Source organism: Melopsittacus undulatus, chromosome 9 (assembly GCF_012275295.1).
Source record: "Melopsittacus undulatus isolate bMelUnd1 chromosome 9, bMelUnd1.mat.Z, whole genome shotgun sequence".
NCBI lineage: Eukaryota > Metazoa > Chordata > Aves > Psittaciformes > Psittaculidae > Melopsittacus > Melopsittacus undulatus.
In genome coordinates, this window is record NC_047535.1 from 19791806 (window position 1) to 19813942 (window position 22137).

Here is a 22137-nt window from a genome sequence, read left to right on the forward strand (position 1 = left end):
CCTCTTTTTGAGAGATTTAAATACTGTTGATATCTTTCAAGGCAGAAAACTTTAATTTTCAGTGATTTCATCTATAATTAATAAAAATAATTCAAATATAATAATTTTGAGCACCATGGTCTTGATAATAAAGTTATTTTAAATGGCTTGTTTCTATTTTAAAAATAAAAGATCAAAAACCTAGAATAAATCTTATGGCTTTCTTCCTCTGTGCTGTAAAGGAGAGACAAAGTGTGTGTGAGAAGGAATCAAAATCTCTGGACTGTATAAATTGTCAAGCAGTACGGTTTTGTACATACACAGAAAGGCTTCTTCTTCTTGTGTCCTCCACATGCTGGCAGGTACATTATTGAGCATTATACTTGCTTTTAAATTTTACTAATAACTTTGAAAAGCTAATGTAATTTCTATATGCAGATACTTGTTTTTCTCAGCTTAAATTGTTCACTAATTATCATCCATTCTCTGCTATCCTAACTGCCTGACAGAGATAGTTTATTGTTTTATATATGTATGTCTGTTTTTGAAGCTCAACATTGGGTAGAAAGGGGATTATGTTATTAGTCAATTTTAGAGCACTGGGTGTTACAGTCCTGTTCGCAGTGCGTTTAAAAAGGAGACAAAGGTGCACAAAAACTGTTGTAAGTTTGACAGAAGTAATCACGGTCTGTGAGTTCTCAGTGACCAGGGGCCTTTGTTCCACCAGGACCAATAGCCTGGATTCCACTAACATATTCCAGCAAAACTAAGTGCCCCAGAATGTATCTTTTTCTTATAGCTGTAAGAAAATAAATGCATTATGTAGTTGCTGAAACTTTTACTGATTTACTTAAAATTTTAGTGAAACTGAAATTTATTTTAAAATTACTGTTTCTTTTTCCAAGATTTAAAAATAATCCTGAGCTATTAGTGTAACATCTGGCTGATCCAACCACTCCTGTTGGGGGGTGGTGGAAATTCCACATACACCTGCCTCAACTTTGAATAATACATTTGTAGGGCATCCTTGGGACTCGGGATATTTAACAAGTCTGTACAGAAGCATTTATAAAGAAATTCCATGTATACAGTGGATAGGGGTTTCATGGAAAAATCTGTGTAACATGCATTGATTTCTATTAATTTCTATAATGCTTTTTCCACAAGGGGTACATGTTTCTTGTGCTATTTCCACTACACATTTTAAGCTTAAGGTAATGTTACAGGTACATAAGTAATGCTGGATTTTCAACTTATACATTTCAATGCATTTACAGCTTTAAAAGATTAAGATGATCTTACTCTTTAATTAGAAAGGTATGTAAGCATAGGAGACATTAATATGTGTTTAGAGTGGTTCCTTAACCCACTTCTATAGTAATGAAAATATAAAGCAAATTAACTAGGAATTACATAAAGACTAGAACTAAGCTATGAATAATTTATAGGAGTCCTAGTTCCTCTCACTGCTGGAATAAATTAATGAAATATGTCTGTGACTACTTTCTCTATGAGGCCACTAGGAATGTGAACAAGCAGACAATATCTTGGATTGCCCTAGTCATTTCCTGTTTCATCTTAAAATGGGAAGGTCAGAGGAAGTAGACAAGTTGTAACATTTTACCAGCTCTAGAAATGGAAGAATTCATGTAAGCAAAGGGGATTATGTTCTTTGCTTTCAATTAATTTGTGAAAAAGAAAAATCTCTGTTGCTCCCAAAGAAGAAAAGAATCTCTTTAAGATATGTGCTGTGGTTATGCCAGCAGTTCCTCTTTTCAAGAACATAGAAGCATTTATAGCTTCTATTAGTCTTGAATGTCATGTTTGTGCTAAATTCATTACCTACTTCTCTCTAAGAAATTAATAGTCCAGTAAATATTAATAAATTCAAGGCAAAGAAGTAAACCCCATCCAAAAATCTCCTACTATAACAGAAGGCTTTAATGATGGTTTTTTGGGTTTTTTTTCTTTTTTTCTGATGTCATTTTATTTCAGAAGTGTAAGGCTTGATTCTGATTTTGCAGCAGTTTCAAGTATGAAAACTGCTTTGGTTTTGAAAAAGTCAGACTACAAAGAGTCAAGTTTAACTTCTTACCCATTGCGTCAAACCAGGTTGAATTTAAATGAATGTCTAATGTTTATTTGTTTGTTTGTTTGGTTGGTTTATTTCTTTTCTGAGCTTAGGTGTATGATTACTGTGATTTCTCCTTGCTTTGTACTGAGTTCTGTAGAAGTGGTCAGTGCTTTGCTGGTGGAGAAGTACTAGCAGCTTACAGACTTATCATCTGGACAGAAGATGGTCACAGTTACATCTACCAGCTGCTGAACAGGTGGGCTCAGATGGGAAATTCACACAAAAAGTTCAGGTACAAGATGAACTTTGGGAGGTTTATTATGGAAAATCTCTGCATGCTGCAAATGATCAAAAACCAGAACAAAACCACTTTGGCACTCAAAGATTTACCCTGAGTTTGACAGCCCTCATTCTTTGTTTGACACAGCAGGGGACATAGGAATAAGATTAGCCATGTAGAACTTGGACAGCTGGTGCTGTGATTTCAAAAAGTCGCTTGTAATTACTTATTCGGTAACTTTTAATTGAACTTGTGAATCTTGGATGTTGCTGTTCTGCTTTCTAAAATATATTACTTTCTTTTCTTTTTTTTTTTCCTCGAATAATGAAGTGGGCTTTCTAAAAGCATATATCCTGCTGATGGGAAGGTGCTGAAAGAAACTGTTTATCCTCATTTACTCTGCTTTACTGATGTGAACGAAAAAAAGGTAAATTGACAAATGTTTAGAGTAAGCTTCAAAAGTTCAGTCATTATTTGTTTGCAGTTACCTGAGTGGTCCCTAAAAAATGAGTTCATTGACAGATTTTATTGTTTTATTCAGTGTCTTCATAGGACTTATTCCTTTTTTTATCTTTTCACTTACAAACTAATAGCATTTTTTTCTTAATTCTTGGCAATGTGTGCTTTTTCCAGGGAGGAAAAAAAATCCTGCCTTTTCAGCTATAGAAAGGCTGATTGAAGTAATTTTTAGTTGTATTGCTAGTAGTGTTTAAGAAATAATAATTGTTGGAAGATGTGGCTTTAATTCCTGCTTGTAGTTGTATTAGCTTGTGTATTTACATGAGATCTCAAGCATGTCTTTAAACAGTTTCTCAAGGTATGCAAGGGTACCTGACTAGAAACACTGTCAAATACATACTTATGTGAGGTTTTCTAGCATTCTTTGTTTCTGTTGACAAATACCGGCTCTTAGAAAGCATTTTTGTTTCATACTCTTGCAAAGCCCGACAGATTTAATTTTCAGTTGAAGGACAATAGCACAGACCATTCAGCTTTTTCCCCAAATGCTGTGATCTAAAATCAGATAGGATAACTGCTGAAGGATTCCAAAAGGTCAGATATTGTGAGGGAAAAGAAATAGCCACAACACATGGTTTAGCAAATAATAGGGTTAGGGTGCTGTTAGGAAGCTCATACATGCTTCCCCCAAAGCATATGCATTTTTAAAATAATCTCACCTGCCCTTCTCTGATATTTCTGCTTTTATATTTACCTATCTGAATAATTTTTATAGCAGATTTGAGACAACAAAACTGCCTGTCATGATCAGTTTTGATCTTCATTAAGTTATAAACCTAACCACATTACAGTAGAATTGCTTAGTGTATAATTTACACACAAATTTCAATGGTGTAAGATATATCCATCATATGGGGATGTTGATAAACTTCCTTGGAGCAGAGTTATGCTGTGTCTACATGAAGGAAATGTGATGTGTGGAACAAAATAGTTTGTACTGATGACCTTTCATCTACATCATTTACCATAAAAGATCTGCTTTTTTTTTTTTTCTGTGGAGTCTCTGTCCTCCTGCGCACGTCTCCCAGTTTACTTTAGTGCAAAAAGGACCCTGATTTGGTGTTCCATGACAGCTCCACAACACAAAGCTAAGCATTCGCATCCAATGTACATGCCTGGTATCCACATTTTTTCCTTTGTATCAGTGTATTGATTTACTGTTTCTTTTGGCAGAGTTTTTCTTTTGTTATGGGCTTCATGAATGAAAGAAAGGAGCCTTTCTATAAGGTTCTTTTTTCTGGTGAAGCTTCAGGAAGGATCACTTTGTGGCATGTTCCTGATGTCCCCATGTCAACATCTGATGGTTCTCCAAAAGGTTTGACAATTCTTTGCCCTTCATACCCTATTTTAACTGTGTCTTTAAATCAGTTTTCATTAAAACTTAAATTTTCATGAAAATACTTCCACACTGAGAAGTGAGACACATTTATTCATTGCCTGGAGTTAGAAGCAGCAAAACACTAACAAAGATGGGCATCTAAGAATTCTTCACAGAACAGAAAAAGTCAGACCATAAATGATTCTGTATCAAGTGTCATGAAAATATACGTAGTTGCTCTTTCTTACTGTTCTTCATAGGGAGGTATAAAAGGAAGGGGCTTTGTGAGGTGTAATCTGGTGTTGGAATAGCACCTACTGACTTTCTATCCCTAGGCTGCAGGAAGGATAAGTTGAGGGAAGTGATAGACAAAAAAAATATTTTGCTTTGGTTGGATTTTTATTTTGGTTTGAATAAAAAAAATAAATCCCTGACTTACTTCCCACACCCTCTAGAGATCCCAATTACAGCAACATGGAGTCTTCAGGATAATTTTGGTAAACAGCATTCAAAGTCAGAGGGCATTATTGATCATCTTTGTGCATCTAAAGATGGAATCGAAAGTGCAGTTGTCAGTTCCTCTGTATACATACCCAGTCTCGATAAGCTTGTGTGTGGATGTGAAAATGGGAAAATTTTTGTAACTCTGGGTTTAAACACTGCAAGAGCAAGACTTTTAGAGAACACATCTTTGAAAGGTAAGTTTTAAGAATTTTGTTTGAATTAATCTTAATCAAGCACAGGTGACTGCCTAATTCTGACATCCCCTCCAGTGAACCCTGTAAAAATCCTCTGAAAAATAGGGGTGATGGTCAGGGGTTGAATGAGAAAAATGAAAGATGAAAATGTTCCTTTCCCCTTTAACTGATCTATTAGATCACAGCTTAGTAGTACTAAGGTGCTTTGCTCTGTTAGGAGTCCTAGAATGGCTCTAGAGATTGAGTGGGGGTGGAGTCACCTGGAAGTGAGATATGGAGCAACTACTGCCTATATCATGATATCTTTGTCCTTTACCCCTCTAAAAGATCCTTCTACTGAAGGAATAAAAAGGGTACAACTGAGTAATAAAGCTCCAAGTGCAGGCTGTTTTCCTTATTTTAAGAACATGTTTGAAATTCTTTGATCCCATGTAAAGAATTGTTGTATTTAGTCTTTTGAGTCTCCTGACGTTTTATGAAATGTACTATAAAATATAGAACTCCTATTCTTAAAGAGCAGAAATAATTTATGTACCACCTTGTTTCAGATAATGTACCTTACAAGGTTCTGAATGGTCACAGTAGCAGAGTCACTTGTTTACTTTATCCATATGATAAATCAGTAAGATTTGATCCAAGCTGGCTGTTATCAGGGGGCCAGGATTCTGTTGTGATCTGCTGGGATATATTTACTGGAGGCATCTTACACCAATTTAGTCTGCAAGCTGGTCCAGTGACAGAGCTTTTGCGATCTCCAGAAAACTATAAAGTAAGTAAAAGCATAATAAATTATGTCTAAAAAAATCAAACAAAAAAAAGTATCTCTAGATATGTGTGTGTATGTAAGGTTAAAAACCATCTGGCAATACTTTTATCCTTGGGCAGTCTATCCCTAATTTATATTTCATTAATTATCTTGTTTGAAAGTTGCTTTTAATTTCAGGGGGTTGATTTCTTATGAGTTTAACTTCAGTGATTAAGAAAAATGATCCCAAATGTGTGACATGTTAAATTGAGGCTCTTTACATTCTAGTCGCTGTTCTTAATATCATGATTATCAGTCTACATGTTAATCTGATTATGTCCTAACTTCTGAAGTTTAAAAGTGTAATCAGTAAGGCTAGGGGTTAGAACATAATAAGGAAAGATTTGGACCAATAGTATTTTAATCTAAATGTGTATGGTTAATTTTGGTTCTGGACACATCCTTGTGGTCCTTTGCATATATATTGTTTGTGGTTTATGAGATTCAGAATAATCTTTTATATTTTAAGTGAAATTTGTAATAAAATGTTAGATTTATTGTAGTGAATGTAGTATGAAAATTTGCGGAACAAATCCTGTCCCTGTTGTATTCCATGGGATAGAGATTTCATCTTTTTCCTCTTGGAGAGCCTGTGAAATCATATTTGATACTTAAGGTTGACTCAGAGTTCACTTACATGACAATATTAAATAGTGTATGAGATGTTTTGCAATGATGTAATTTCTTAATATTTGTAAGGCTTTTTTTAACCTTTTTTTTTTCTTTTTTTTTCCCGAAATCTAAGTAGGATTTAATGCCTGCTTGGGTGGTGTTTCAATTTACCCTACAGAAAGATTCATCCCCATAAAGAAAATTCCTTTGCATGTCACCAAAAATTACACATATGGAAAGGAAGGCTTTGCAGAATCAGATCCATGTGGTGTGACATACCCAATTTTTCATTAGAAATACATTATTCTTGGCTTTTGTGTGAAAAGACATGACATAGTTTTGTTACATGAACAGTAGCTTGGTTAAAGGTCACTTTTTAATACCTTTTCTTCTAGAACTGCTACTGTACATTTGGTTATATACTCGCTGCTTTGATAGGCAAAGTATTATGAATCAAGTGTTTCAGTTCTTTTTAATTGAAAAAAGGGGAGATTGTATGTTTTCCTGTCAGGAGATCAGTTGTACATTTAGCCTGTTAAAAACAAGTTAGAGATACTCATTTTAGAATATGTTTTATTTCAGCCTGTATGTTCTGGGAAGCAAATCACTGGGTGACTTGCATGAAGCTTGTTAAAATGATGTGGTTGTGACTGATTAGTGTTGAAACTGAAGCTCTTTCTATTTTGCAGTTAAAAGATCATGGTATAGTGTGTTGTGTGTGCAGTGATCACTCTGTGGCAATTCTACACCTTCAGAAGAGAGTATGTCTCTTACATGCCAGAAAGCATCAGTTTCCTGTGAAGAAGATAAAATTTGACCCTGTTGAAAATCTTCTAATTGTTGGATGTGAGGACGATTCGGTTTATATTTGGGAAATTGAAACAGGTAAAACCATGGATTTTTTTGTTTACTTTCCTGAAGTTTTGTTTGTCATGTGGTGTTATACAAACCTAATTTATGAAAGTCCAAAGCAGAAATCCACCCCATTGAATATATTAGTTTATTTATATAAACAAGCAAAAAATAAAATCCTTGTATGGTTTGAGATATGTCATTAATAAAATGCAATACAAGCTAAAGTCAGATCCTGACAATCAGGTGATTAACTGCCATAACAATGAATTGAGAAGATTTCTAACAGCTGTAAATGAAATGTTGCATTCTTTAGTTATTAGAATTTAAGTTTTAGTCCTAACAATCCCAAGTGAGAAGGCAAAGTTCTGCTTTCGTTTGCAAAATCATAATCTGAGAAACCTTGGAAGTTAGTTGATAATCAGTTAATCGGGGAAGATAATTGCAAAGCTCACAACTATGTAGTCAGGAAAACTAAAGCTGTGTGTTGCAGGTTAAACTGTAGATTCCCAGGTGATTTGAGAGTGTAATGCTGATTCATATGGGTAATAAATGTAGTTAAACTTTGACAGATAGAATTGCTAGGAGCTGTGAAGGTACTAGACATTACAATGCAGTGTCTCCATGTGATTCAGCTGTGTCCTGGGAGGGAGGAGAGTATAGAACTGCTGAAATGTGCACCATATTAATACTGTATGAAGACACAGTTTAACTAATGAGATCACAATTTACTTTGCAGGTTATTATAATGCACTGCCTACGCTATATGCTTGGGATGAAAATGTCCCTTGGCTTAAAGTACAATAGATCTACATTTAACAAAGGACTTTGCAAAATGAGTTCAACATAAATTACAAGCCTATTGTGTTAGTAAGCTATTTAATATTGTAAACTGGCATAAGAAATGCCTTCTGGTGATCATTTTTTCCTCAGATGTACTGAATTGCTGCTTTAAATAAAAAGAGGTAGAATAAAATAAAATTGAACAATTATAGTCAGTTTAAAAAAAGTAGATTTACACTGTATGATATTTTTAGAGCTAGTAAAAAATATGTAGTTCTCATTTTTGCATTGCATTTTGAGATTTAAAAGTTGTTTCTCTCTCTGAAAAGCACACAGAAGGAAAGGTGAAACTGTTGTAAGCAGTGTTGCACTTATTTTTCTTCTGTGTCTTACTGTTGCTGAGTGACTATATGATGGCTTTGCTTAGAATTTTAGCTTAAGTTGCAGTGCTGGGAAAAACAATACAAGGTAAAATTTTCAAAAGTAAATATTAGACTTTGAGTTAGGTACACTAAACTTATCTTGCCTTTTACTTGTTGTTGCTTTCTGCATAACTTTGAATTCTGTTTTCCAATAAGTATTTATCATCCTTATGTGTGTTCTAGTATTTGTCTAGGTGCATGATGTTTTCAGTGCATTCTCTCCTGTCAGGAAGGGGCAATGGGTTCTACCCTTCTGCTCAATCCTCTTTTTGGAGGGTTTGTAGAACAATATTGTCTTGGGATCTTTCTCCCTGTCCTGTTGTTCCTTTAATCCCTCCATTTTGCTAGTCTCCATGAGCACATCTGCAACATTGCAGACTGCTACTTTCCTCTTTTCTCGTCCCTTCAAAGGAAGAATGCTTCCTCTCCAATGTGTTCTTTTCCATACCTGAAGATATTATGATATCCGTGATTATTTACCCCTCTGTAACAGCAGCACACACTTTTTTATGCAAATAATATTTCAGTTAACAGTATAAGCTGTTATACCATTATGTCTGCCCCTATATATACTATATATTATCTCCCCTGTGTATACTATTTATCTGCTCATTTACCAAAAAGCAAAAACGTGAAATTAATTTGATTGCCTGCCTGCTTTTTCTGTAGCAATTGCCAGAAAGTCACCTTTGCTAGTGGTAAATTATTTAAGGTAGAATGGAAAAAATATTATACTAGATTCCTGTTGTAACCAAGGGAAACAAGAGCAGGCATCTGAGTGTTCAGCAATCATTAACAAATACACACATTTTTATGGAGAAGCTTGTAAAGATGCCACCAGTTTTCTGCTGTTCAGTCTGCATCTTCATTGCTCTATTAAAACTGATGTTGAAAACAGTTGAGAAATTTAGTTGTGGGAAACCTTAATATCAGATGATTTCTTTTATTTCACAGCTAAAAGGGATACTTCTCAAAAACTTGTAACTGTAGGTAGGCTGTTTCCTAAGTATAGACCAATTTGAGAGTGAGGCAGCCTTAAACTTACACGTTAGTTAGCATTTCTAGTGGAGTAATTTTTGACCAAAGGATTAGCATGCATTTGAAACTCTGCAATAATATTGAGTACTGAATTGTAGTAAGGAACAAACAGATTTTTTTGTTTCCTTATAAATCTGTTGTCATAGCTGTAATTTGAAACTGATTTTCATCTGATCATTTTCAATTGATTTACTTTCTATCAGAACTTAATCACTTTCTTTAAGAAAGGAAATACATGTGATACTAAAGCTTTAAAACAGACTTGAGCATGTAATGATAATTTTTCATGCATACTTTTACAATATATTTGTCATGGATTCCTCATAGTCTGTGTTGTTGTTATATTTGTAGGGTACAGTGCAACAGCTCCTCGGGTGCTCCTGCTCAATTAAGGTTAAAGTTCACAAGGTGGCAAATCTTCATGTGCCTTTTGAAAAGGGGACTCAGACCATATAAAATGTCAATGCAACACTTCATATCCTTAAAAAAAAACAACCAAAACAAAACAAAAACAAACTGAAAACCCCCACTCAACCTTCCAGCCAGAAGACCTATGCTAATGATATGAGAGAGTATAATTTAATTCATCACACCACAAAAGAAATAATTTAAACATTGAATTAGTAACAAAGCTTATTTCTAGAGCTGTAGGGGCAGCATGAAGAAACACTACTTCATATCAAGGCATACCTTTAGTAAGACTTGTGCATAGTGTTTGCAGGAGGATGCACAACAGGATTGTACTTATATTGTGCACAAAGGGGGCTTGTGTCTTGTACTTCCACGCTTTTAAGATGAACATAATGTCTTTGTTTTCTTTGGTCTAGATATTTTGTGTAAAGTGTGTATTTTGATAAAAATTTTGAAGGTTAACATATATCCCACATCTAAAAAAAGACCAATTGTGCAAGTTCTCAGCTTTTTACTTGTTCAGGTTTTTATTATTACTTCAGGAATGTGTAATATTAATTAGAAATGGTGCTGACATGTTACAAGTATTCCAGACTTCTGGAGCTAAGTAAATAATTGCTGAATAATTTACTCTGTCATCTTCAAACTACTTTTGGTTGTTGATATAAAGAACTATCTGTGTAGAAAAGGCAGTTCTCTATGTGGTGGCTTTGAATTAACTCCTGACAATGGGGATACATTGCACAGTATGGTGCAGTGGGGTTCTTTAGTTAAATAAACAATTTCTTTCCTAGATTTCCAGACAGTAAGTACTGTGGAGTAGATTCAGCGCTGCTGCATGTGCTTAACAATATTGAACATGATTTTGACTCATTAATTCTATAGAGATGCAAATTCTTGCACTCAACAGCATAAGAACTAATAGATTCTATCACCATACAATGCCCAAGGCAGCCCAAAGAAGAGCTTGGAGCAGAATTACATCTTTAATGCAATTTTATTTAGTATAGCTGGATAACTTTGTGCTAAAGTATAGTGAATTCTTTATACATCAATGAAATTTAATAGTGTAGGATTGCAATGGTACCACAGAGACAAAAATTAGGGTATATTGTAACTGTCAGATGTAAAAATGCTGTCTACTTCAAAGTTAGAGGAATTAAAATTGATGCTACTGTTCATATCTGTTGCATTCTCAGAAAGGATGCAGATAGTCAAGAGTGGGTTGTAGTTGCTGTTCATATGTCTTTTACTGGTATCAAGCAGGAATAAGAGTTACAATCACCACCTCTGGAGGAAAACAGCTGTAACACAAGAGAGGATGCAGTTATTTGCTACATTAGCAATTAACAGATTTTTATTTTTCATTCCAGTCAGGTATTGCTGACTTAAAAGATGCCATCTAGGGTGAATACCTGGGAAAGCCTACTAGGATGTAGTGTAGTTGGTTTAATGTTGAATTATATCTGTATTGCAGGAGAACACAGGAGGTCATGGCGTTGATCCTTGAAATTGGCCTGACCCAGATCAAGAGCTATGTAGATACTTTATCTGCCCAAATGGCACTGAAGTATTGCTCAGATATATGGGAAAGCTGTACACAGCATTGCAGAAAAACCTCTCCAGAAACAAGGCAGCATTTCATTATGATTTTCATCTGTTGGCAAGTGAACAGGCAGCTGTGCATAGTACCACTTGCTTATACTTGCAAGCGTATTCCCTAACCATTAACTAGGATGAAGAGCAGTGGTAGCCTTGTGCTTGGCTTCCATTATGGAAATGGGCATAATATAAACTTTTGTCGTTTCTGTAGTCAAAAAGTGTTTGTTTTTCTTCTGGCTATGCAGTTACCTTCATGACTGAAGCTTTGCCTCTTTAAGTGAAAGGGGAGGACCTGATTTTGTCAGACTTATATCACTGTTTGCAGTTAAAAAAAAAATCTGAACGGTTACTGTACTGGAGTTAATGGATAACTGGGAGAAGAGCCAGTCTGTGTGTAACGTCATGCTGTGAGTTCAAGAATTGCCATGAATATTTCAATATTTCCACTGGTGTAGAGTCAGCAATGATTCTGTTGAATTTGACAGATGACTTGAGAAAAGTTTAGGGGCATCTAGTACCTATGACTGACTCTGTTATACCAGTTCAGCTTCAAAACTGTTCTTCCATCATGTAATTAAGAGGCAGGCCCCTTAAGTGGATGAAAGACTCCATTATACAGAACAGTTCATGGTCCAGTTTCCTGTGACAGAGGCTGGTGTACTTTTTCAGAAAACATTCTGATGCTTTATCTTTTAGAAGGATTTCATAATAACTTTGTTGTGGGAGGAATGTTGTCACACAGATTAAAATCCAAACTAGTACTACTTCATGTAGAATTTGTTGTACCCCTTATTCATGAGATGGCCAAAGATACCTTATTTTATGTAGTGAATGGGAGGTTACCAGAGATTTATGGGCTGCCTTTAGTCCAAATAAATGGGCATTTCAGCATAGTTTATGTTGAAATGTTTTGAATACTATGAGTGTAGTTGACTTCAAGTGAAATTTACCTTACCTAACTTGAGACTTCTGTCTATGCTTAAGAACTCTAAGTTCTCTATCTATTAGCTAGTTGTTCATGTTGGTTTTATGATGAGCAGAAGGAAGTAGGAATAGGTAAAAGTCTTTTTCCCCACAAACTACGAGGGGTGTCTAAAGGAGGAAGAGGGAGGGGGGCGTGACTTGCTCCCTGCTGCTATTATAGGTCTAGAAGAAGATAAATTCAGTTTCAACCTTTTAGTTCTTTGGAACAAAGAAAATATTCTAAGTTTAAATGTCATTATTACACATGCATGGGAGGTAGTGCTGTAAAAAAAAACCAAACAAAAAACAAAAACCGAAAAAAGCAACAACCAACCAAACAAAAAAAAAAAACAAACGGAAGCCATGAACTAATTGTGTAGTTTAGTGTATTTACCTAAATTTTAATATGCAGATAGGGCAACTTTCCATTATAGTAGAATATCTTTCCATGACAAATATTTATCTAATAATACATTTGGAATACTAACATAGCATGTGTACAGGATATGCTCCAAACTTATGTGTGCTAGAAGACAAATATGAAAATCAATAACAAATTTTATTCTAATTAAAGTGCAAAATATTTTTTCTGATAGCCACCACTTGAAATCCACTTCAATAAGGAAATTAACTGTTAACTGTATTGCTTTTACATTTTCCTAAGCAGCTGGTCTCTTTGCTTCTTTGTAAAAAGGTAAATATCAGTATGATAATATGTTGTAATAAAAGGGTCAGTGCGATTTTACTTGCTGTATACAGCATGTGGTAGCATGGCTACAGAGCCACGTTGTTAATATGTATTCAGAGCAAGGAAAGAATGGGTAGAATTTAAAGAGCAATCTTCCTCACTCAGAGATAGCAATCTCCATTTATCAGAGGTAGACTTAGTCTTTCAATTAGTACTAGCTTAATATGACTTTATTCTGTGAAGTTCATCTTGCAGAATGAATTGTCTACTAATTTCCTGTTGTTTCTATTGCCTTGCAAGTCTCATTCTGTTTTACTGTTTTACAACATGCTTAGTGTGAGTTTAAAAATATAATAGCATCATTTAATAAAATTTCCCATTATCATAAGAAATGTTTAACTTTACATTGGCTATGTTATATTTTTTTGTACTCGATGAGGGAGTGCAAATTTGATAACTTGCTTGCATGATGCTAGCTGCAACACTAAAACCCCCTTGAAACATATGCCTGAAGAGTATTTCTGCTGAGGTCAGATCTCCTGTATAGTCAAAAATAAGTGTAAGCTTACAGTCCTTTTGAGAAGATGTGGTGGCTTAATCATTTTACAGGCTGTTTATCTGAATACACTGGGGATAGTCTTACTGCATTGTTGTCTATGATGCTGTCACTACTGTTATTGTTAATATGCTATATTGGAATAAAGTCAAGTGCAGATACCACTCACTTGCATTCATAGTGTCAGCCTAAACAGTACCCTGTGTTACAAAGGACCAGTGTCCAAAATGCAGGAAACTTCTTCTGATCCTTTTAAGCAGACCAGAAAAGGCACTTTCACATGTTATCGTACTAGTGCCATTATAATTTTTCAATAACTGTGTAGAAGCTTTTTTTAAAAAAATGGTCTGTGAGCTCTAAAACCGAAGTTCAAAAAAACTGTGCCATATATGAAGCCCCAAGCCTGGGGTGGGGGGTCTTGCTTTTCACATACAAAGGGGCAATTTTTATTTTAAATACACAAAACCTGATTTATTAATTTTGCAAATTACTGAATACTCTTGAAGGCTCCAGTCCTCCAGAAATGAGGAACTCCATTAATTTTTCTGATTGAAAATATCTAACAGATTTTTACAAGATGCTTAAGTTTTTTATATGTAATTTTCAAATTCAGTACTGGTTTTTCCACATTGTGCTTCCTACCTATTCAAGAGCTGTGGTGATCATAGTGATTTTTAACACTTAATCCGTATTTCAGTTAATGGTGTGGTGATTTTACTGTACCTGCTTGAAATGTGCAGTGGTGGGGAATAAAATTCATAAGATATTTGATTATAAAGCTTAAGTATAGTACCTGCTTGTCTGCTCTTTTATTCAATGACTGTCCTCACCTCCAAATTGTTTATGGATCCGCAGTTACTTGGTAATATTCTATACCAATTAGTTACATACAGGCCACTGAATAAAAATTAAAGGACAACTAAAATATTCTACATAAAATTGAATTGCTGTAGATGACAGATTAAAACTAATTGTCAAATGAAAGTGTGTAACTCTACATGTAGGAAATGTGTTTGAAGGAAAAGAAGTTTAACCTTTAAATAGCTCAAGAAACATAAAGATCATTTGTGCAAATCTAATTGTACAAAATAAATTTGTGTATGTCTGCATTTAGTTTTCTTCCCATGTACCTCTGAACTCCTGAGGACAATTACTAAAGAAATACTTGTAATATTGCTTTATCCTTACTGTTTAATGTGTTTTGCTTCTCTATTTCTGCCCTAATTGTATCCTTTTCTGAATACATTTTTTTCTTGTATTTTATCATGTTGAATATCGCATTATCCGGGTGCATAGTAACAATATTTCTGCCATTTTCCTTCTAAGTGCTGAAGCATCACAGTTGTCTTGGTTTCTGACTTCTGTATCCAGACAAAGCAGGAATTCTACAAATGGCAGTGCTTTCTATAGAATAATTCTTAGAATGCTCTAGGTGTTACATAATATTAAAAACTGTTTTAATGTATACAGTGTACCAGACACATGCATAGAAGTGCCTGCTACCTCAGTTCAAAGTTTTTCTTTGCTATTACTACCTGTCTTTACAAACCTAACATGATGTTGGTTCTTATACATAATTTTCTACATGTTTTAAACATGTATTAAGAAAAAAACTTGTTTTTTTAATAGAGGTAAATGAAAGACTGTCACTTCCATTGACTGAAATAAGGTTGATTCTGTGTATGTCAGCATATGGGGATGTATTCTGTATAGGTTTTGTTTGAACAAACAAAAGTAATGGTGCTTCAATTAAAATTGTCACTATAGTAAAAACTAGGCATCAGCATTGATAGTGTGTTTCACAGAAGTGTGATGTTCAGCTTTGATTCCATACTTCAAGGTATGAAGATTTTATGAAACACCTGTGTGCTTTTCATGACTTAAACATGAATGATAAATGATTTGAAACACTTGCTGAGAAAAAATCCCACCACCTTAAGGTAGAAGTCAAGCATAGAGAACTTTAGCTCAAGCAATTAAAAACTACACAGGTATCAGTAAATTTGAGCAGGCTTTTAATAAGATTGGCACCCCTTATGAAATATGCAGTGCCTAGCACTAGTCAAACTAATCTGTATGATCACTTCTACTACAAAAAAAACTATATGAAAAAAATAAGTTCAGAAATACAGTGAAAATATTTCTCATGGTGTAAATGCCACCTTGAATACTTTGACCTGTTATGTTAAAAGCTCTTCTATTTTCAGAATCATTCTTGCTGTGGAGAAAATGAAATGATTGATTGTAATGTAATAGATCAAACCTTTGATCATTTTGATGCTGGAACACTTTTGGACACTGTTTAAAGATAATTTCTATGTAGTTATGTATGCTCTAATATTTTTATAATTGATGCCAACAATAGTAAATCTTCTAAATATCTGGTAAAATCTATGCAAGTATCCCGCAAGGTTTGGGGCTGTGTGTGGCTGGGGTTTTGTTTGCTTTTCCAAGTAGACCCTCATTCAGTCTAAACTTGGGTTTTGTTTTTGTTTTTTTTTGTTTTTTTTTTTTTTTTAAATCTCAAAGAAATTAGTGATTGAATTATGTAAATAACTAAGGCTTAGGTTTCATCAGGTGGCTGTGAGGAAATAAATTGTACAGTCTAAATGTAACTCTTAGAACTTGATTCTATTAGTTTCAGAGTATCAATTTCAGAATTTGAGTATCAGCTCTCTAAAAACTGAGAACTTGTAAACCTGGGCATTATTTTGCTGTGGACTTCTGCCTAGATTATTGTAAAAGTAGCAATAATTGCACTCTAATGAAAGTTTTGCCCTTGCAAAATTTGGTCATTTACAGTCTCTTTTGATATCTTCCCTCATTTTCCCTCTCCCTCTCCGCCTCCCTCTCCGCCTCCCTCTCCGCCTCCCTCTCCGCCTCCCTCTCCGCCTCCCTCTCCGCCTCCCTCTCCGCCTCCCTCTCCGCCTCCCTCTCCGCCTCCCTCTCCGCCTCCCTCTCCGCCTCCCTCTCCGCCTCCCTCTCCGCCTCCCTCTCCGCCTCCCTCTCCGCCTCCCTCTCCGCCTCCCTCTCCGCCTCCCTCTCCGCCTCCCTCTCCGCCTCCCTCTCCGCCTCCCTCTCCGCCTCCCTCTCCGCCTCCCTCTCCGCCTCCCTCTCCGCCTCCCTCTCCGCCTCCCTCTCCGCCTCCCTCTCCGCCTCCCTCTCCGCCTCCCTCTCCGCCTCCCTCTCCCTCTCCCTCTCCCTCTCCCTCTCCCTCTCCCTCTCCCTCTCCCTCTCCCTCTCCCTCTCCCTCTCCCTCTCCCTCTCCCTCTCCCTCTCCCTCTCCCTCTCCCTCTCCCTCTCCCTCTCCCTCTCCCTCTCCCTCTCCCTCTCCCTCTCCCTCTCCCTCTCCCTCTCCCGGTCATTGGTCAGAATTAGACTTCAGTGTGGCCTAGTTGATGAATTCTGTGGTTGCAGTTCATATGCTGAAGGCTGTGGTGTAGCTAGGGTCAAAGTCATAGAAGTCACTTCCTTTCTGGTTTTGATGAATTCTGTGTAGCCTAAAGATCTGAACTGATCTATAACTCTGTTTTAAGGTCTTTGGGAGCTACATCTGGGAAGTCTTCTGTGAAACTCACTACTTGCCTTTTTTTTGTTTGTTTGTTTTTATGTTTTTTTTTGTTTTGTGGAGTTTTTGTTTGTTTGGTTTGGGTTTTTTTTTTTTTTTTTTTTTTTTTTTTTTTTCTCATCTTGTTTATTCACAGGCTCTTTGTTCACTTTCTCTTAACTAATGAAGTTTGACTTTAGGGTCTGATGCCTTGCTCCACAAATTGTCACAAGTTCTACACATACTTGGTTCACACCCTCATGATAACTGTCCTTCATTTTAGAATCTATAAAATATAGTATTGGAAAGCAAGGCTTTTGTGCCTATTTCTGTCTCACATTAGGACAAACAGGTCTTGTTTGATATTCCTAATAATAACCTCTTAAACATTTACATTGCAGCTGATTTCATCATCCCATGTGAAACTATGAAGAATAGCCCTTTACAAAACCATGGCTCAAATACTGAGTACCTTATTGCATTACTAGGAGGAGTTAATTGAAGACTATGAAAGGCTTGTAACTCCCCTGAAGGGAGCTTTTTGTATTTGGAAAAAGGCTCTAGTGATTTAGCTCTTCTGTTCTTAGGTCATGGTCTGACTGTCACCATTAATAGTCAGGGCAGACACCACATGGGTTAAGATCTTGATTTCTCTTCTTCTCTCCACCTTCATTCTTAAGAAGTATCCTTAGAAAAAGGGAAAACCTGCAGGGAGTGAGTTAAGCCAACTGTGCAGTATTGAACTGAGACAAGATAACTTCCTGGACCAAGAGTAACTGTAACTTTAAACAGTGAATACAATGCAACATTAAACTGTTTCTGGTTTAGATGACCTTTCTCTAAGAAAGCAGCTCTGTAAAGAAATTCAAGGTATGTTGAAAGTAACATATGAAATGATAACCTGATAGATGGGAAGTTACCAATTTACTGTAGTTTCTCTGTGCATCTTCTGCTGTCTCCTAAATCACTTTCTAAAAGATGTAAAAGATGAAGAAACATTGTTTAGCATATTTTGAGAATGTGAATGAGAAGTTGCAAGCATGAATATATACTCTTTAGAAGCTGTTTGAGCTTTTTGTTTTAACTAGTTAAGTTTTACCTGAAGGCTGACAAATGTTTTGCCTTTTTTATAGCATCTTATATTTTATATATGTAAACCTCATGTCAGTCTGTAGCTCGCACTTGAATATTTTATAGTTCTCTAAATTTGAGTCATTGTTCAGTAACTACTTATTGATGTAGAATAATAAAGGGTAGTGGAGCTTGGAAAAGTCTGTCTCAGAAAGAAAAAGCGATGTCATCTCTTGCCTAGTCTGTAGAAGCTAAGGACATACCCTTATACTGAGAGTAGTCAGGTATCTTTCGATTCATATACGCACACATACTTTTATGTACTTTATACTAGCTGCAACATGTATGGAATGTAGCTGTATATCTGTTAGAAAGGATGTCTCTTACATCTGATAGTTGATCTCCATTATTTTGTTATTAATAATGAAGATTATATATATTTAATACAACAACAAAACAACAACAAAACAAAAAATAAAAATGAAAAAAAAACAACACCCCCCCAAATAAATCAAAACAAAAAAGTGGAAATGGGGAAGACTGGCATGGTAAGAAGAGCTGGTATGAGGAAGGGTTTTCATTCCATACATTAAGGGCAAGATTCTCATCCTCAGTACATGCTTTAGGTGATAATAAAGAAATAGGCAGAAACTGCTCACATCTCTTCTAAGCTCTTCCATTCAGCCCAGTTTAGCAGATTTAATGTATTTCAACAATTCCTATTACAGGAGTATTGTCCTTTGCTGTTTAGAGTAGCTTAAATGGAGTCAGGGAGACAACAGGGGAGTTCTAATGTAATTTTTCCTGGCATGTTGTGTCTGCAGCAGAAATACGGAGATGAGGACTTTGCTGCATTGGAGAACTGCTCTTTTTACCTGCATATGTAAGACTGCATTATATGTAAGATCCTGGTAGTTTGTGGTGCTCTTCACAGCTATCTTTAGCTAAAGGATATCTTGGCAATAGTTATTTTGAAAATGTATATTCTGAAGAATGTCTGTAATCCACAGCAATTGGACCACAAGACTGAAATCTTCCAAATGCAAAAAAACATGAAGGATGGTCTGCCAAGACATTCTCTATGCCCCTCTATACAGTGCTATAGTCGCAGGGCATCTCCTTTGTTAATCTAGTCCTGTATGTGAAATATTACTTTAAAGATTATTAGATTTTAATAGTCTGGTGTTTGATCCCTCCTATTTCTGTTTGATAGAATGTAATTATTTTTGTCTGGATATTGGAAATATATATGCTTACTTAATGCAATGTTTGTTCCACTTGCTGTGGGCCCTTTGATACTAGAGTGGTAGGTGCTAGCAGTTTGGAGAACACTTTCAAGTGGAATGCTTGACAGCTGTCTTGGAGCAAGATGGTAGACTTGGAAATTCAAGTATCTTCCAGTAAGGAACGTAAACTCAGTTTGCCTGATTACAGCAGCAGAGAAGAAAGTGGGTGAGAATTTCTTTTCAGATGAAATGTGTATTTATGAAAAGGGAGATCTTGACACAAAATAAAAAAAATATTGCAGAAGATACTTGTTCTAAAAGGTGATTATTTTTTTCTCTTTTGCCAATATCAAACAAAAGGATTTGTTCTTGACCACATACTCTTTTCAAATAAAATCAATTCTGAAACCATTTTTCATTCACAGATCACCGTTACACTGTAAGATTCAGCTGAGTTACTAGGTCACAACAGTACTGCAATATTGAGGATTTTCAATACAGCAAACAGAAAGCACTGGAGCCTGATGATATGACAGGTCATGTGATACCAGTGAATACCTCGTCTTGAGGCAGGATAATATGTGTGACCTCCTCAGTAAAAATGCATCATTCAGTAAGAGCAGAACCCAGAGAACTGTGATAACACCAAGAGACACAATTTGTAGTATTTGGTCTAGAAGAAGAATAAGATGTTTTAACAGTCTCTAGCCAGTCACATCTGGTGGTCCAAAGCTGCCCAGGAGAGTAAAATACTCTGGTCTTGTCTGTTCCTGAGACTTGGTTGCCATGGTCACAGCTTTAGAGAGATAAAGACTTTCTTTTCCTGTATTTTGTATGTATAGTAGGGGGTCATAGCAGTGGTGTTGCTGCTATGTAGAAAACCCTATATTTTCCCTTTCATTCATTGTTACATATGCTCTCCAATCAAAAGCTTTTGGGTGCATTTGTGTTTAAAATACTTCAGGTTTCTGAGTTGTCTTTATTTCTGTCCTCTGTCCTGTATCCCCATGTACAGGCTTTGCCTTTTCTTACTCTTTTATTTTTGTTTCCTTTGAAATCACATACAATGTTCCTGACAGATAACTTCCTGGAACAATAACTGCTCTACTCCAGTATTGCTTTAACTGTGAAGTGATCAGAATGTTACTGTCACATATACATGTTTCCCTCTCCCTCCCTGTTTGTTTCTTTCAAATATGTATTTAGCAATCACAGAATACAGATATCTATTTTTGTCTCTGCCATCTACTCACTTTGCGAATGAGTATTTTGGGCTCTTCAGAAGTGCAAAGTACATTGGATAACAAATACTTTGTAATATCCGCCCCTTTCCATCGCACCTATTTCCTTATGCCCTTTGTGCCCTTTTATTGGAGCTCTGTGTACACAGAAATCTGTACACATGTCTACATGCATATACAGAGTTCCACGATTATGATGTATATGCAAGCAACCATGCTTCATAAAGGAACCATTTTTCTAGAAGGTTCTACTTGTGAGAGAGTTTAGATAGCTGTTGTGGGTGATGTATAAATAAGATGGAACTCATAAGTTTCTGAAATTGATTTTAGGATATCACAGACTTCTGTTAGTAAGAAACTAAGCTGGGTGTCCAGGGCATTGTTTTCTGCCTACAAATGTACTTAAAAATGTAAAAAACAGAAATTGTAAATATTGTGACTCCATGTGAGAGGCTGAGTCCCATCTCTTGCCCAGTGTGAATGCAGAAGGGATTTTTTTTTTGTATTATTAAGTCGTTAATTTTCTCTTCTCCAAAATACACATGAAAAATGTTACACTTGCAACAATCATGATTCCAATGCTGACACTTTCAAAAGAGTTCAGTAGGTAGCAGAAATGTTTAGTAACACAGGTACAGTTGTTTCTGTTTGCATTCATAAGACTACAATATGTAGAAGCACATCTATCAGCATTTTGAAATGATACATGTGTGCGTGTGTAAAGTATGAAATATCAGTTTGCTTCCACATACATCAAGACTGCCTCTTTATGTCATTCAGGCTGTTGTCATCAAAGGTGAAATGTCTGTCCTTCTTTTCTGTGATTTTTACCACTTCTTCTTGTTTATTTTTTTTTCCTTTAGACTAGAAATCTTTTGTTCAACCAGAAGCTGTAAACTTGGCTCTGAAGATATTTCCAAGGAATAAGCTCTGTTATATAGAAAATAATGCAAGCCTTAAATGTATATATATTATTTTATTTTTTTTTTTCTCCTGGGTATATATTCATTTATAGGAGGATGAGAAGTCAGGCAACTCATATCTTGATTTGTGGCAGAAACATCATTTTATCCTCTTTTGCTACTGTAGTATGATAGCCTTAATTATTGTATTCTATTCTGTATATACAAGAATATTTCACATAATCTTCCACATAACAGTCTGGCTCTAAGGGTATGACTGGTGGTGTGCACATATAGACATGTCTAAAGCTAGCAAAATCTGTTTTGAAGTTCTGTCTAATGCTAAAAAGTATGTAATCAGCTCTTTGGAATTTAATACCATGCCTTTGAAATTCTTGGATTGATTAAAATTTTAGTATGATATTTGCCTTTAATACTTGTCCATAAAAATGGTACATAGTAATTTCACAAGTGTATTATGATAATAGTCTTTCTGAAGCACTCTGGTATTCCTGGTAGTGAGTTACACAGACCAAGTGATACAGAAAAC

General features: G+C 35.6%; 1 protein-coding gene across 1 annotated transcript in view; it reads left to right on the top strand.

Moving 5' to 3' along the window:
* Positions 1 to 22137, top strand: part of WDR72 (WD repeat domain 72) — a 110277-nt gene that overhangs the window by 17872 nt on the left and 70268 nt on the right. The window contains exons 7-13 of the mRNA XM_005145899.3: positions 222 to 341; positions 2164 to 2309; positions 2664 to 2760; positions 4026 to 4167; positions 4626 to 4868; positions 5417 to 5637; positions 6975 to 7170. Coding sequence (XP_005145956.1) covers positions 222 to 341; positions 2164 to 2309; positions 2664 to 2760; positions 4026 to 4167; positions 4626 to 4868; positions 5417 to 5637; positions 6975 to 7170 — 1165 coding nt within the window. The remainder of the gene's footprint in view (positions 1 to 221; positions 342 to 2163; positions 2310 to 2663; positions 2761 to 4025; positions 4168 to 4625; positions 4869 to 5416; positions 5638 to 6974; positions 7171 to 22137) is intronic.